This window comes from Solea solea, chromosome 16 (genome assembly GCF_958295425.1).
Source record: "Solea solea chromosome 16, fSolSol10.1, whole genome shotgun sequence".
Classification (NCBI taxonomy): Eukaryota; Metazoa; Chordata; class Actinopteri; order Pleuronectiformes; family Soleidae; genus Solea; species Solea solea.
Window position 1 is genome coordinate 7,884,352 of NC_081149.1, and position 16,678 is coordinate 7,901,029.

The 16,678-nt window shown below is 42.8% G+C and overlaps 2 protein-coding genes across 2 annotated transcripts in view; one reads left to right on the forward strand and one right to left on the reverse strand.

Moving 5' to 3' along the window:
* Positions 1–16,678, forward strand: part of hs3st4 (heparan sulfate (glucosamine) 3-O-sulfotransferase 4) — a 105,177-nt gene that overhangs the window by 74,598 nt on the left and 13,901 nt on the right. The window lies entirely within an intron of this gene.
* LOC131475438 (uncharacterized) lies at positions 5,054–9,051 on the reverse strand. Its single transcript, XM_058653562.1, has 2 exons — positions 8,940–9,051; positions 5,054–8,195 (listed from the first exon to the last, which is right to left on the reverse strand). Exon 2 carries the CDS (start codon positions 7,910–7,912, stop codon positions 6,215–6,217), a length of 1,698 nt encoding a protein of 565 aa, XP_058509545.1. The 5' UTR covers positions 7,913–8,195; positions 8,940–9,051; the 3' UTR covers positions 5,054–6,214.

The following is a 16,678-nucleotide window of genomic DNA, read 5'->3' on the forward strand; positions in this document are numbered from 1 at the left end:
GAGAACATGCAAACTCCACACAGAAAGCCCCCTTGGATGAACCTGGATCCACACCGGCGACCTTCTTGCTCTGTGCTAGCCACTACTCGACCGTGTGAACCCCATTCTGTCACTACTTCCTTGAATCTGAGCAAGAGAGTCATTTGGTAATTAATAATCTTTTATATGACACGCTACTTTTATGTATCGTAACACCAAACATTTGTATTTGTATTTATTTCAAATGATTGTATAGAAACACACGTGTAGCGGGTCCCGGCTCGTTCCCCGCTGACAGATATATAGACAATCCCTCTGAAAGTTAAACACAAATCAGCGACGCAGAGTGCATGTTGCTCGTTCTCCATTCAGCTGGATTATATTTATTTACATACTGACATTTTAACATTTTAATTACAATCCTGAATTATTTCTGTTATATTTCTGCATTTAAACACTGGTCATAACCACATTGTTAATCACATACTCACATGTGTCTGTTTCATGTACTTTCACACAATCAAGAAAACAAATATGTTTCAAAACAATCATTCATCTTTCTTCTATCATGCATTCAATTCTCTATTAAACACCTCTATTTCTATCTCTTTCATCAAGAGTATTAATATTGTATTTGTACATTTTATTTCAAGTCTGTACTTGATTAAACAGAATTCTTCTTCCTTGCAATTAAACATTAACATGACTGAAACAAAATCAAAATGGCTGACAATACTCGCTGCTATACTACCTGAACTTAAACTAGGAATGTGCATCCTTACCGAAGGCTAATCTGCACATTACCTTTACCTTTCACAGATCTGAACATATTACACACAACTCATTTTCATATATACAAAAATAATGCACAAATGCCCAGGAGCCAACAGCAACAAACACAAGTAAAGTGGCTACGGCGGCGGACGCCATTTTCCCAATCGCGCCGGTCACGTACCACAACATTTACATATTTAAAACTTAAAACACTTGTCACACAAATTATACCTCACCGGGGATTCCTAAGAACTTGTCAAACATCTTAAGTCACATATAACTGACCTGAAAGTTAAACACAAATCAGCGACGCAGAGTGCATGTTGCTCGTTCTCCATTCAGCTGGATTATGAGCTCCATCTCCGCGACGCACTATTAAACTTCCAGTCACTCTACTGGTCAGTGCCGCCACCTACTGTCTGTTCGGTGCAACAGCATGTTACTATGTTTCTATTCAACATGTGGGCTAATACAAAAACAACACAATAAATCAAATAGTGACTTTCACATTAACTAAATAAATGATATCTCAACAAAACCATCATAGCTTATTTTGTGAGTATCACATCCACCCCGACAAACAAAAATGGCTCCTGACATTTGTTACAACCAAAAGAGAGGAAAAAAAAATAATTCCTATTTTCACCTTCGTTGTTTTAATAAACCTGTGTGGTGACTGGCATGTAGTATGTGTAAGGCATGTACATGTGTGGCGTGTAATTAGCAGGTAGAATGAACTGTCCTGACATGTGTGGCATGAAAGGTAGGGATGCTGAGGTAATATGTGGGGAGATCGAACCTACATGGGTCTGCACTGATGGTTGGCCTAGTGACTCATAAGTGAACACTGGTCTTGGTCTCCTCTCTCTGGCTGACCTCCTAACCTCTCTGTGTGTATCTTCTGCGGGCCAAGTCATTATAGGGGGAGAACTTGATCTTTCCACCTGTATCTGTCCAGCATGGTCATTTTTCTCTTCCCCTTCAGGCTGAGGTAGGTATCCGACAAGTTGTTCATTTGTCTGTGCTTCATCACCCACTATTTCAACTTCTCTTTCCCTTGAGCTTTCTGTGTCCTCTTCTGCAGGAATGTCTTCTTCGTGCTCTCTTCCAGGTAAGTTTGTTTCATCCATGTATGCATTGTCTCTTTCAGGTAGGTTCGTCTCTTGTCCATCTGGTAAGTATGTCTCCACAGGTTCGATTTCCCTCATTGATAATGTATCTGAATATTCTTCGCGAGTCATGGTCAGTTTCTTTGGGGTCTGAACCGGCACTGTTGCAGGAGAGAACGGCTTTGACACAGACATTCGCCCACCTGAGGCGGTCGATCTCCCATGTCTAGATTGATCCTCTTCCATCCTGACTACAGGTGTTCTCAACCAATAACCTCCTGTCCACTCATCCTCATCATCAGTGTCTGGTATCCCATCATTGTCAGTAGCGCTTGCCCTCAATTGAGGTTGTCTTCGTCTCTGGGTAGGTTTTAAGACTGTATCAGCTGACTGTGCTGGGTTCTCAACAGGCAAGTCATTGACCAACAGTAGCAGGTTTCTGTGCATGGTTCTGTTTCTCGCATCTGGGTCTCCCTCAGGGTGAATGACATATACAGGATTGTCTGAGATTTGCCCCTTCACGACATAAATCTTCTTCTCCCAGTATGAGCGCAACTTACCGGGTCCACCCCGCTCACCCAAGTTACGAACCAGTACTCGATCTCCTGGTTTGAGGACCACTCCCCTCGCCTTTTGATCATAGTAGGACTTGTTCTTCGCACTTGATGACAGGCTGGTTCTGTTTGCGATCTTGTACGCTTCCGTCATCCTTTTTGACCATTTCTCCACGTATCCTTTGTGTGTCACTGATCCAGTGCTTTCCCATAACCCAAACAAAAGATCAACAGGGAGACGGGGGTGTTGTCCATACAGCAGGTAATGAGGTGAGTACCCAGTGGACTCGTGGCGAGTGCAGTTATATGCGTGTAACATTTGTGGTAAATGTTCCTTCCATCTCTCCTTTTCCCTGTCCGTCAGTGTCCGTAACATTTGCAGCAGTGTTCGGTTGAACCGCTCAGCCGGGTTACATTATGGGTGGTAAGGAGACGTTCGTGAGTGTCCGACCCCTGACAGCCGTCCAAGGGTGCGGAAAAGGTTGTTTTCGAACTCGCGTCCTTGATCATGGTGGAGACGATTTGGGTATCCAAAACGAGGTATGTAGTCATTGTATATTCGTTCAGCTGCAGTTTGTCCTGATTTATTTTTAGTTGGGTACGCTTGAGCAAATCTAGTAAAATGGTCAATTACTACCAGAATGTACTCAAATCCTCCTTTGCTCTTCTCCAGGTGTAAGTAGTCTATGCAAACCAGATCAAGGGGGGAAGCAGAGGTCAGGCCCCCCATTGGTGCACGAACATGTGTGGAGGGTTTCTTTTGTTTTATGCAGCTGCATTTTCTTGTGACATAATCTTCTATGCATCTCTTCATGTACGGCCAATAGAAACGTTCTCTGGCGAGGTGGAGCACACGTTCGGTACCAACGTGTCCCATGTTGTCATGGAGGTGTTTCAGGGCAATTGACCTATACTTGACAGGTAGGACCAACTGTTTCCTTTCTGATGTTCGGCGGTACAGAACTCCATGTTCCAAATGTAGTTGACTCCATTCATGAAGGATCTTGCGAGCCAGCCCACTCACTGACCTCCTGACATCATTGGTAAGGACATTATTGGTTTCTTTCAATCTTATTACTTCCCCAATTTCAGGGTCATCTCGTTGGGCTTTTGCCAGCTCTTCGTGGTTGATTTCAGGCAAAAGTACATGAGGCTGTGGCATTACATCAGCAGAGGAGTAGTAAAGTGCAGCTACCCATGCTACATCTTTTTTCTGAGCTGCTCTACCCCCTTCCCAGGTGGCATGCAGCACATCCTGCGACAGCTCCTCAGTGCATGTTGTCACATAGTCATCAATATCGAGTGGGATGCGTGAGAGCGTATCGGCGTCGATATTGTTTTTCCCAGGTCTGTATTTGATATTGAAGCGGAACTCTGACAATTCTCCAACCCATCGATGCCCAACTGCGTTGAGTTTCGCAGTGCTCATGACATAAGTAAGTGGATTATTGTCGGTGTATATGGTAAAATGTGGAGCGTAGAAGAGATAATCTCTAAACTTCTCGCACACTGCCCACTTCAAAGCCAGGAACTCAAGTTTTCCGCTGTGAAGTCTGTAGTTCCGTTCCGCAGGTGTCAGAGTCCGTGATCCATATCCGATCACTCGCATTTTCCTACCCTGCTGTTGATAGAGAATTGCGCCGAGCCCTTTCTCCGATGCATCGGTGTGTAGGACGAATGGCTCCTCAAAGTTAGGATATGCGAGGACTGGGGGGTTGATCAGCATACTGACTAGCCTTTCCAAGGTGCTCTGGTGGTCAGCCTTCCATTCAATGGGTGTTTTTGATGGGAGCTGTGGACCCTTGGACTTGCAGTTACGTGGAAGGAGTGGGGACATGGAGGACTTAACTTGGAGCAGCTCATACAATGGCTTTGCTATTTTAGCGAAGTCCTGTACGTAGGAGCGGTAATAGCTTAGGAAGCCGAGAACTTGACGGAGGTCACCAACTGTTTTGGGTGTTTTGTTTTTCAAAGCCAGCACCGCATCAAGGTCTTTCGGGTCAACTCGAACTCCTTGGGCCGACACCAAACGTCCAACATAGCGAACCTCCTTACGAAATATCTCGCACTTCTCCGCCCGTAGCTTCACCCCATGGTGCTGCAGTGCCTGAAGAACCTTGCGAATCACCTCCACGTGGCCACTGAAGGATCTGGAGTAGCACAGTAGGTCATCCAAGTACGGAATGCAGCACTCGTCTCTCAGGGAGCCTAACATCTCCTCCATGCTCCTCTGGAAAGCTGCAGGTGCATTAGAAAGTCCAAATGGAATCCTATTCCACTCGTAAAGCCCCCAGGGGGTGATGAAGGCGGTGAGATGACGTGACCCTTCTGCTACAAACCCCTGATGATAAGCTTTGCCTTGGTCAAGTATGCTGAACACTGAGTACCCACCCAGCGTGTCTGTCAAATCCTGTATGCGTGGCAGTGGATGTCTGTCAGGTACCGTTTTTTGATTTAGGAGACGATAATCTATACAGAGACGCAACGTGCCATCCTTCTTCCGCACACAGACCACTGGGGCAGAATAGGAAGATTTTGATTTCACAATCCATCCCTTCACAAGAAGGTCTTGGATATACTCCTTAACCTCTTTAAACAGTGGTTTGGGAATTGATGTGTACGCTCTCTGTACCGGAACCTCATCTTTGAGGTTGATCACCATTTGCAGATTTGGAATACAGCCAATGTCATTTCCATCCCTCGCAAAAGCATTTGACTCCTCATACAGCATCTTTCTAACATCCTCCTGCTGTTCTTCCTCCAGGTGGTCAAGGGTTACAGGTGGGTGCCACAGAGGTGAATCTGTGCTGCTGATCTGAGTGGTGGTGACCTCACTGACAATTGCTGCTGGCTGTGATTTGTCCAGGATATCTGCCTCCACCACATTTCCAACATGCTGCAGGATACCAAGGGCTGTTCTGCGTGGTAACGTGATGTCATGATTGGTGTTGTTACTGATTGGAATGGTGACATATGGCATTGTTGGGTTCTGGATTTCTAACAAACCTGGGCCTACATCCCACTGTTCAGATGACAGACTGTCATCGGTTTCAAACAACACGAGTCGGGTAGAGGCATCCATGGTAGATGGAACCCGACACTTTAACCACGACACTTGACCAGCTGGGAGCACAATGTCCTTGACTCCTGTCCTTAAGCGTCCCTGCTGCATGACTGACTTTGTTGTCTGAATAAGGTTGACGAGAGCTTCAGCCGTTTCGTTAGGGACAGATATGGCATTGCTAAGAAGGCTAACAAGTACTGGCATTAGCCTCTCTGGTTGGTCGCAAATTAACACTTCCAAAACATTAAAGCCAATCAATGGTTTATCCATGGGATAGCTGCTGATGAGGAATGGGACACTAATAGACAGATTTGGGTCCAAATTCCCTGGCAAGTTCACTGTAATAGCTACCCACCCATCATATGGAATGACACCACCATTTGCTGCATTGACCTTCAGTTCCTCCTCCCCTAAGATCTCAGAAACTGGACGAATACTGAGGTCAGGTAGGTATTCATTTTTCCAGGCCCGGCTGACTATACTGACTTGTGACCCAGAGTCGAGCAATGAGGTGGCTGCTAAGCCATTTAGATAGCTCTGAACTAGGGCCTTTTTCCCAATCAAACTAGCAACAGCTCTAGCTTTAGCTACACGTGGTAACTGAGTAGAGGTCTGAGCTATTTGAGTGCAGTGACTATGTGTGCTTGTCATTACTGGTGTTAAGGGTGTTGAGGTGTGCGTTTTGTCATTTTTTTTCTCAGTTCCCGGTTGGGACTTATTTCCAGGCTCGGCCACTAGATGTCCCTCTCCAGTGCCCGGTTGGCGTTTCCCTGTCTCTTTGGTCGTCTTTGACAGCCTGCTGCACGGTGTCCTTCCTCCCCACATGTGAAACAGTGTACACAGTCTCGTCTGTCTAGTTCCACACAGCGTGGACAACCATAGGGTTTCCTACGTTTAGATTGTGTCCTATTTTGACTGTACTGGTACTCATTGTGAGTTTGCTGTCGTTGATTTTGTTGTTGCATAGTCACAACCAGTTTGGTAAGTTCCTCCACTTTAGTTGTGAGGTCTCTGAGTGGATCTTGTTTCGCTTGGTTTGACTTGGACTCTACACTCCCTGACTTGGTGCTAGGTCTCGCTACCACCTCAGGCTCAAGCTGGGCACTATGTGTATTTGTTACAGTCTGTCGGCGGGCGGAGCCCAGTCTCTTCATCCTCTCATTTTCCTCACTGGTGATTTTCATCACCTGACGAAGGATCATCTCATCTGTGACTCCACTGCTTGACAACAGAGGTTTGAGTTCTCTGCGTATGTCAGTATGTTTGTGTCCAAAGCCTTGGTACACTGTATGCAGGAAAACATCCTGTACGGTTGCTGCAGAGTATTTAATGTCAGTGTCGGCCAGTTTTGATGTGAATAGGATACGTTGTTTTAAACCTATCACACGATATAAAAATTGCTGCGGCGTCTCATTCTCATCCTGTTTCGTGCACATTAACTCTTGGAATAGCTCTGTGCTATTTTTTTCTCTTAGGTGAGTTTGGAGAAACCCCTTGAGTTCGGTCACCGTTATGTCATCTTTGTTTATCAACATTTCTTTGAATATGCCTGGTTTTATGATTTTGAGCACACCACGAACAATCTCTGAGTCCGAAAATCCTTCCCTGATTCCATCATCAATCTGCTTGCAGACATTATTGTAGCTGATGTCAGAGGATTGATCGCCGACCTGACCACCTTGCACCTTGAACTCTCTCCTTGGAAGGTAGCTGAGTTCCCTTAGAGACACCATCCCCTCACGAGCTGACTGAGAGGCAGACTCACCTGGTGGATTTCGGTCTGGCTGACTGGGCAGGACAGAGGGCAGAGGCATATGTGTCTGTGGTGGTGTAGCATGTGCTGGCATACACTGTATAAGTTTCTTGCTCAGCTCTTCATAGCTGGAGAGCATTCTGAGCCAATCAGCATTTCCGGTGTCAGGTAAGTTTGGCATTGTAGTCTTAACTGAACCTGAGTCTAGTCTGGTAAAATCACTAGGTGATGTAGTATTGACTGAAATAGGTGTGTGGTGACTCTGAATGTGAGTGTCAGTGATGATTTCAGAGGGTGTTTGGATAATTACAGAACCATCAGACAACCCAACAACATCATCAGGCTTTCCACCACTCTGGACAGTATGTAACTCACAATCACCCTTTACATTTAGCAGTGACATATCATCATCACGACCCTGTACTACATCATCAATAGCATCTTTTAACATCAGCAACTGAACCATTCCTTCATCCTCTGCTTCAAGTAACTGCTTACTGTACATAAAAGAGTTGATATGGTCGTAGCATCCCTCCTGGTCTCCCTCCACAAGCTCTGACTGGTCTTCGTCCAACGCTGGATCCACCGCTCTGGCGACCCGAAGAAGCTCTTCAGCTGACAAGGTAAGTAGGCTCCGCCTGATGTCCCACACCAGGCTCTTTCTCCCACCTTTCGACATGATGGCTTCTCGTCTCCCTCACGGCTGGCAACACAACGATGCTGGTGCAGTCGTCTCTGGATCCCAGACCTCCACTCGTCCACAGTCGCAGCTCTCACACGGCAGGATAGGACTGGTCGGCGGCTGGATAATACGGCCCTCCCTCTAGTTGCTGATCTGCGTTGTCATCGACATCACTCGGCTTCCGATCCAATCAATGGCCTCGAAGTATCCCGGACGAGCCCCCAAGAATCTGTAGCGGGTCCCGGCTCGTTCCCCGCTGACAGATATATAGACAATCCCTCTGAAAGTTAAACACAAATCAGCGACGCAGAGTGCATGTTGCTCGTTCTCCATTCAGCTGGATTATATTTATTTACATACTGACATTTTAACATTTTAATTACAATCCTGAATTATTTCTGTTATATTTCTGCATTTAAACACTGGTCATAACCACATTGTTAATCACATACTCACATGTGTCTGTTTCATGTACTTTCACACAATCAAGAAAACAAATATGTTTCAAAACAATCATTCATCTTTCTTCTATCATGCATTCAATTCTCTATTAAACACCTCTATTTCTATCTCTTTCATCAAGAGTATTAATATTGTATTTGTACATTTTATTTCAAGTCTGTACTTGATTAAACAGAATTCTTCTTCCTTGCAATTAAACATTAACATGACTGAAACAAAATCAAAATGGCTGACAATACTCGCTGCTATACTACCTGAACTTAAACTAGGAATGTGCATCCTTACCGAAGGCTAATCTGCACATTACCTTTACCTTTCACAGATCTGAACATATTACACACAACTCATTTTCATATATACAAAAATAATGCACAAATGCCCAGGAGCCAACAGCAACAAACACAAGTAAAGTGGCTACGGCGGCGGACGCCATTTTCCCAATCGCGCCGGTCACGTACCACAACATTTACATATTTAAAACTTAAAACACTTGTCACACAAATTATACCTCACCGGGGATTCCTAAGAACTTGTCAAACATCTTAAGTCACATATAACTGACCTGAAAGTTAAACACAAATCAGCGACGCAGAGTGCATGTTGCTCGTTCTCCATTCAGCTGGATTATGAGCTCCATCTCCGCGACGCACTATTAAACTTCCAGTCACTCTACTGGTCAGTGCCGCCACCTACTGTCTGTTCGGTGCAACAGCATGTTACTATGTTTCTATTCAACATGTGGGCTAATACAAAAACAACACAATAAATCAAATAGTGACTTTCACATTAACTAAATAAATGATATCTCAACAAAACCATCATAGTTTATTTTGTGAGTATCACACACGCATCCATAGATTTCAACATGATAGTGGCACTTTCAACTGAAATGATCTGATCAGGGGCAAAGAAAAGATGAGGGGGGTTTTCCCCTGCTGCTTGTTATACTCCATAAAGCACACTGAAATGTCCCCAAAAACACAAACAATCAGCAATACATCTTCCAATGTTTGGACTTTGGACTCGTCTGGAACTGCGGTTTGCTTTTTGGCTGATGGACTATAAACCACCTTTACCTCCTGGCGATCATTTTGGCTCAAATACTTGTGAAATATGTCACTGATGGTGTAAAACAAACAAACAAACAACATATTTTCTTTACAGGAGCTAAGTGAGGTTCAGTTTAGGGTGAGAATGTCATTTTTGATAGATGGGGTTAAAATCTGCGTGCACTGACAGACACATTCCCATTTTTCTTCTTAAAATGGGAATTAAAGTCATCATGACATGGTTTTAAGAAAAGAAATGCATATTTTGTATATCGCCCACATATGCCCACATGTATTAGGAAAAGGGCAGTAATAAACCTTCATGTTTTTCACATTTCCCCGGAGAAGCAATAAAAAGCTGCAATGCAGTTTGCTCTGCCAAATGATCTGATCACAGCGCTTAATTGAATACTGATGTGAAATCCAGACAGCTCGCGATATTGCAGAGCAGGATTCATAGGTAATTAAAACATGCTACTCAGCCCATATGGACAATTTGCTTTCACTCATTTATCCTCTGTGTTGGAAATGTACCTGCTTTAAGACTCGGGTAAAGATGAACCATTCAGCTCATCTTCTGTGCTTTCTAGGAAAATTAAATCATGCCCGACAACATACAGGTCTATACAGCGTTGGAGCAATTAGCAGTCAGTTTCATAATTAATCAGGTTTTAATGAGGTGGACGTCTGCGATGAAATCAGATCCATTCCTCTCTATGGCTACAGAAAATATTCCGATAAACTCAACCAACAGAAGTGTGTTCAGTAGCAGAGGCTCAGTTCATTTACATTTCCGCGGAGTAAATATTGACAAACATGCTACAAGGACAGCATCAACTACGGTTCAGCAGACCGTGGAGTTATATACATTGCCTTGCATGCATACGTGGTGCACAGTATGTCTCTGAGTGCATTATCCAGTCAGCAAATTTACTTTGGCAGACACGTGGGTCAAATAAATAAAGAGTCGGGACTGTACGGCAGTGGGTTTTTTGCAAGCCAGATTTCAGCCATCACAAAAAGATGAATCAAAACCACTTGGAAAATACTGATTGTGGTTCATATATGCTCCTGTTTTAATGCAAGCCACCGTTGAAGTGGCGGAAGGTGCAGCATGGATTACTATTCTTGCCATTGTCAGGTGCAAAGGTGCAGCTGCAGCAGGCTGCAAGCTTAGGAAAGATTTGCATACAGACGGTTAAAAATAAACAATAAAAACAGACTTTGGTCTGTATTTAAAATGTCTGTATTTTACATATTGCAGGGCTACGCAAGCGATTTAGGAAAAAAAAAAAAAGGTGCAAAAGTGCAAGTGTTTTACATTCCTGCAGAATGACACATTTGTACACTGCTTTGCTGTATGTAATATCGCCTTGCAGGTGCACCGGTCACATGACGTGCAGTCCGTTACCACACGCTGTATCTGCAGACACAGCACACATGATGGAATATAAAGTGGAAATGGGGCCAAGTCGTAGAGAATAAAATAAGAGTCAAAGGAAACATTAAGACATTATGGTATAGGAGTATAGAATTTGGTCTAGATTACCCCCACATACCATCATGTTAATGCCATAGAATGCAAATCTGAAATAGAATGATTGCCATCTGCAAAGTGTGAACCATCAGCCGATTTAGACTCCGCTCGGCGGATGGCACTTTGATGTTCGTTAATCCTAAATCGAGGTTTCCTGAGCATCAACCATATGTTGCCTGGAAGCAAAATGGTTGCTATGGTGCTGCAGTCACACCGCACACCCCGTCCGTGGCTCCTCATCTGTTTGTTTTTATCTGGATTGTATGGTGAAACTAATGTGGTGATTGCCCAAATAGATGAGCCACTGCCATTTCTCAGCAAAACTCCAGTGCCAGTAAATTGTCTCGCGTGGCCCAGCCATACTATCATTTGCACCAGAATCATGTCTGCCCTCAGCTATCAGTGCTGCTTTTGGACAAAAACATCACAGGCAATTTTTTTGTGTGTGTGTGTGTGTGTTTTGTTTTTCCTTCTCTCATACCCGCTGTCAGTAAAAATGCGACCTCATGATGGTCGGTGCATTTTGTGGGAGCGACCAAGTGTGACTGCTTCAGCTAAGGAGTTAATCATCAGCCACATTTTGAAATACATTATTTTTTTTCCCCCCTCTCTGAAATGAACTCCACAGAATACCATTGCATTGTTACTGCAACACCAAAGCATGTGTTTGTTTAGATTCCCATTCTCCAAATATTGTATCAGTAGCAAGTGACCCTCTGTTGGATGAGAGGCGAAACATCTCGGAAGACTTTTGGAGATCAAAGTATTTTAGTTTGAACCTTGTGTGGCTTTTAAAAAAAAATCAGATCTCGTTCATTCTCTCTCCCAGTGATTGATCTCGTGTCGCCCGGTGACACTCCTGCATTGCACACAGAAATTGATTAGATTTACTTGAGACGGATGGAATTAACATTGCTCTCCTAAAACGGGTTTGAGTATAACTGCATGTCCATGAGAAGATTCAGAAGTGAATTTTCCTGCTCAAACAATGACAAAATAGACACTTCTTAACAATGCACATAAAACAATAAAAACAATGGACATGAGATTTAATTTAAAAAAAACGCAAACGTAAAATTATCACTAGAGTAGCTGCACGTCTTCATCTTACACAGAATTATTGTCTGTGATCTGTTTAGGGGACATCTTTTTTTGTGTTTAACACCCTTGTCTTCTCCATCTCGCTGCAGTGACTCTGAAACACTCAGTCACTCCATGAAATTACTTGTAAAAACCATGTGCATGAAGATGACTTGACTTTATTAACTGAGGTTTTGTTTCAGTACCTACATTTCCCTTAATCACAGGCAGTTATTCAATGTTTTTTTTTTTTCATTATTTTATGCTGATTTAGATGGATTTTTAAGCCGAGTAACAATATATTTAAATATAGTTCTACTCCCATGTGAGAGGAAAGTTAAAGGTGAAATTTGCAGGAGGATCACAAATTTACTGGTCGTAGCACGCGGGTTTAGAGGCTCTCTGTCCTAAGCCCATACCAGTAAATGAGTGTGGATTTAACAGATGTAATTACTTCATACATGACAGATGACTTAAGGCAATTTCTCATCTATAAGATGCTCTACTAATTTTTTTTTTTAGGTTTCTTTGCAGAGTAGGTGTAATATCACGTCAGGTTTGTTAAGTTTAGTCACTCATGTCCTGTTTTCATATGCACTACCTGTTTTATTTTGTATTCACCTTTTCCTCTCATTTCAGACCCTGACTTCCTCCCCTTGTGTGATTTCCCGCCACTTTGATTGTCTGCCCCGCCCCTGATTGCTTTCACCTGTTACCACTTACTTCTGGTATAAATAGTCCCAGTCTTCCCCTGTCATGTCGCCAGTTTGTGTTGTTTGGTCCATGAGTTACGTTGTCAAGTTCTTTCATAGCAAGTTTTTATGTTTCCCTTGTTTTTGTTTCATCGTGTTGAGATTTGTTTGCTCCTCCCTGTGAGCGTTTTTCTTAGTGATGGTGAGATGAAGCCTCATGAGGCATTGAACCACTTGAGCCAATTGGTTCGAGAAAGGGTTCATTTCTCGAAGCTTCATGTGCACACGAAACCACCTACTGGCCAAGTGTATAATCACAGACAGCTGTATCTGAACCACATAATGTGTGATGAATTTAATTTTTGTGTCTGTTAGAAATGACTATGAATTACAAAAAATGTATGACCAAATAATTTCTGTACATATGTGTTTAATACATTTTTTGAATGTATTCTGTGTGTGTAAATCTTCCCAAAATGGTAATATCATAATATGGCAGGTTGTGCAATGTTTTTCTGAAAATGGCATGGGCGTAATCAGGCAGAGGAAAGTGCTTGTGGAACTAGGAAAAGGGCACAGATTATGCTTGTGTAACTTGGACAATGATGAGCTTCGCTGGCTCCATCCTATATCACCTATCCTACTCTCCTCCCTCTCCTAAATCTCTCTCTCTCTCCCTAAACTCTCCAAACTATATAAACGCTATCCAAACTCTAGTATCCAAACTCTCCAAACTATCCAAACTCTATCCAAACTCTCAACTGACCGCAACTCTCCTTCAAAAACCCACATTTTGAATGGAGCCTGAGGGGTCTATATAGGTGTAAAACCTCGCGCTAAATCTGAACCACTTCACGAAGCAACCACGTGGTACAGCCGGGCAGCGAGGCTTCGGACGTCATCATTTTTGGCTCCTCCCCTAAATGAAGCAAGCCTCGATACGCGCATCGCGGAAACGCCCCCTCCCCTACTCGGCACACGCTTCGAAGCCTCGAAACGGAACGTCACATCATTAGTTTTTCTGTTTATATTCTTACAAAGTAAACTTTTTGTTAAACTTTACATTGACTTTGAGTCGTGCATTTGAGTCCTCCAGTCTCATGTCTAAAAGCATAACAGTAGGCAGTTGCTGATCTCTCAGATCAATGAATTTAAATTGTAATTAAAGTTGATCATGGAATTCTTGACTGATAACGCCACAAATATCTTGCCTACCTTCACTTTAGATCAAGTTTGCATTTTCCCCATTATTTTGTGAACATGTTTTGTTTTGGTGACTGACACAGCCAGGTCCAGTTTGTACAAATATTGGTGAATTTGTTTACATTTGGCAGAAATTAAGAAAGAAATTAAGGTAAAATGATTATACTTTGACTTTTAATACGAATTGTCGTTTTTCATTCTGTTAGAATGAGCCTTTCATTTTATATCAGGAGCTCTTTGACCACCATTTTTTTGACAGTAGCCCAAAATGGACAAACTAAACCTGTTTGAGTTATGATGCTACTACCTGCATACGTTTTTCATCATACTAAACTGCAATATGCAAATTCACCAACAACTGTTGCTAAATGTTACACACTGTACCCTTTGGTTGAATTCTAATCGTTTCTATCCCCCAGAATAGAGCAGAACATACAAGGATAAGAATGTGAAAAAATGCCTTTTTCAGAGATTAAGGTTTAATGTGTGGTTTTATTCTATCTATAAACATTTGACACATTTCTCTTTAAGCCTCCCCACTGGCAGCCTGGATTACACAAGTTAATCTGTGTATCTCTAAAACATTATCCCGCATTTGTCATGTGTGTGTTTACGGCATGTTCACTTGCTGTGTCAAACTACCTCTGCTGGGAAGATTAGGGGCGTGTGCAGGGCTTTACTGGAAGTGCTCAAACACGCTGTTCTTGGCTAAGGGCAATACCGCGATCCATTCAAGGATTACATCCTCATATCTCCTATCCCCATCTTGAGTATTGAAAACCGGTGAGATGCTCAATGACTTGCAACAGCCATTTCACAGCTGAGGTGTTGTCTGTTCATTCCCTCGATGATAAAGAATATCTCTTTGTAGGTGTCGGAGCTGTAATCAGAGCGAGTACTGCAGAAGTGCCACAATATGCAGGACTCGGGGCTCCCGAAGATGCCTTTTGTGCATTAACTTAAAAGCTTTGCCTGTGGTTTAATCCTGGGAATTATTAAATATACATGGCAGAAACAAACAAATGTAGATGTAATCATTTGGAGCCATTTATTTGTGGCTTGTTTTGTTGTTCAGTATTTAGTTACAGTACAGTTTTAGAAAAGCACGCAGCAGTGTAGCTATTGTACCGTACTTGCTGCCAATCACTTTATTGTCTAGATGTTTCCAAAATGGACACCATGCTGCCCTGAGTAGATCTGATATAGTTCTCAACACTGTAGTAGGATATTAGGATATTTTTTTCTTAAAGAATGAACTGTCCTTTAGTGCGGGCTTCATTTTTTTGACCCCAGAGACGATGTCCATGTTTATAAATAACTGAAATGATTAAGAGGTTGGACATTTTGCAACCCTCATGGTCCTGCACTTCCACATTGGCTTCACTTTTTGGACCTAGAGACCGTGTGCTGTATTTATATAGACTCTGCATATAACCCACACCTACTGTGGAATATTCCTTCAGGCTGTTCCCATTTTATTTTTCAGCAGCCCACTGGGATTAGAGTGTTAGATTAAATATAACAGTGATTAAATAACTAATCATTATATGACTGTGGCTAATTAATTTCCCACGTGTCATGTCACGCCTGGCTAAGGCAGTGTCCATGTGGAGCCATGCTGTGAGCTGCTGATATCAGCTGCAGTCACAGCAGCGGTTGGAATAACACAGCTCACTTGACCTCATGTCTACATTATGTCCAAGAAAAAGCCACAGGCGGGACAGACCCTCGAGAAAAACGAGAGACAATGCTGAATTGTGTGCCAATCCGTACCTCAACAAAATGACACCCTAAAAAAACAGAGTCTTCTTTGTCAGACATGCAAGAAAACATTCAGGTACTTCTACCATTTAAAAAAAAGAAGCAGAAATTCTTCCAAAAAATCAAGACCTCTGTGCTTTGTGCTGTCTGCAGCAGTAAATATAACTGTCACTCAGCTCATTTAAGCGTGATGAAAGAATGGCAGCCGAGGCCATTAAGCTGGTGTCAAATGAAAACATGCTTAAGGCACTCTGAACTGGCCGTAGCTGACATTTATATGGTAAGCAAATGGAAAATCTGCCACGGAAATGAGCTTTTCTAACTGAAAACAGAGCTCGGCTTTTGTGCACATAGGATGACGGCAGATAAATATACTACAGATGATAGCTTATGTGGCAGGTGAACTTCAATATTTTAGCTTTTTTTTGGGCCATTCAGCCTCCCGGCAGACTGTCTGAATTGAGCAATCTCTGCCAGCTAAAGCACAATTTGGATTAGCAAAAGCCCCACTGATAGGTCAGCTTAGCCCGTAATGGAGCAGCTTAGACCTTGTCTGCATGATTATAACGTTCTCAGCAGCATTTTCTTTTGCATCCAGATGTTATGGCACAAATATCTTTACACATCTACTGTAGATCATATCTTTGCATAAGTCATGTATTTTGCCAAATAATGACTTGCAACCACATGTGAATAGTTCTATTAATTTGCCACGTTTGATTGACTGTATAGGTTGTTATTGTACTGTAGCTGTTTGCACTCTGTCAAATGAACAACAGTTCAAATCGCTGTAAATCCAGCAGCAGCAGCAGCAGCAGCAGCAGCTCATTTCCACTGTGACACTTCCTTCACAAATGGCTGGCATGTGAAGGATGCCTTTTAGTAAATTGATATTTAGCAGCTCAGTCACTTTTCAGACAAATACATTACCGAAGCGTTCATCAGTAATTTATTGTGTAACAGTTCATTTTGTTGCCAT

What these genes read in the sequence shown, in the direction of transcription:
- LOC131475438 (XM_058653562.1), bottom strand. Translation starts at nt 7,912, where the DNA reads ATGTCGAAAGGTGGGAGAAAGAGCCTGGTGTGGGACATCAGGCGGAGC.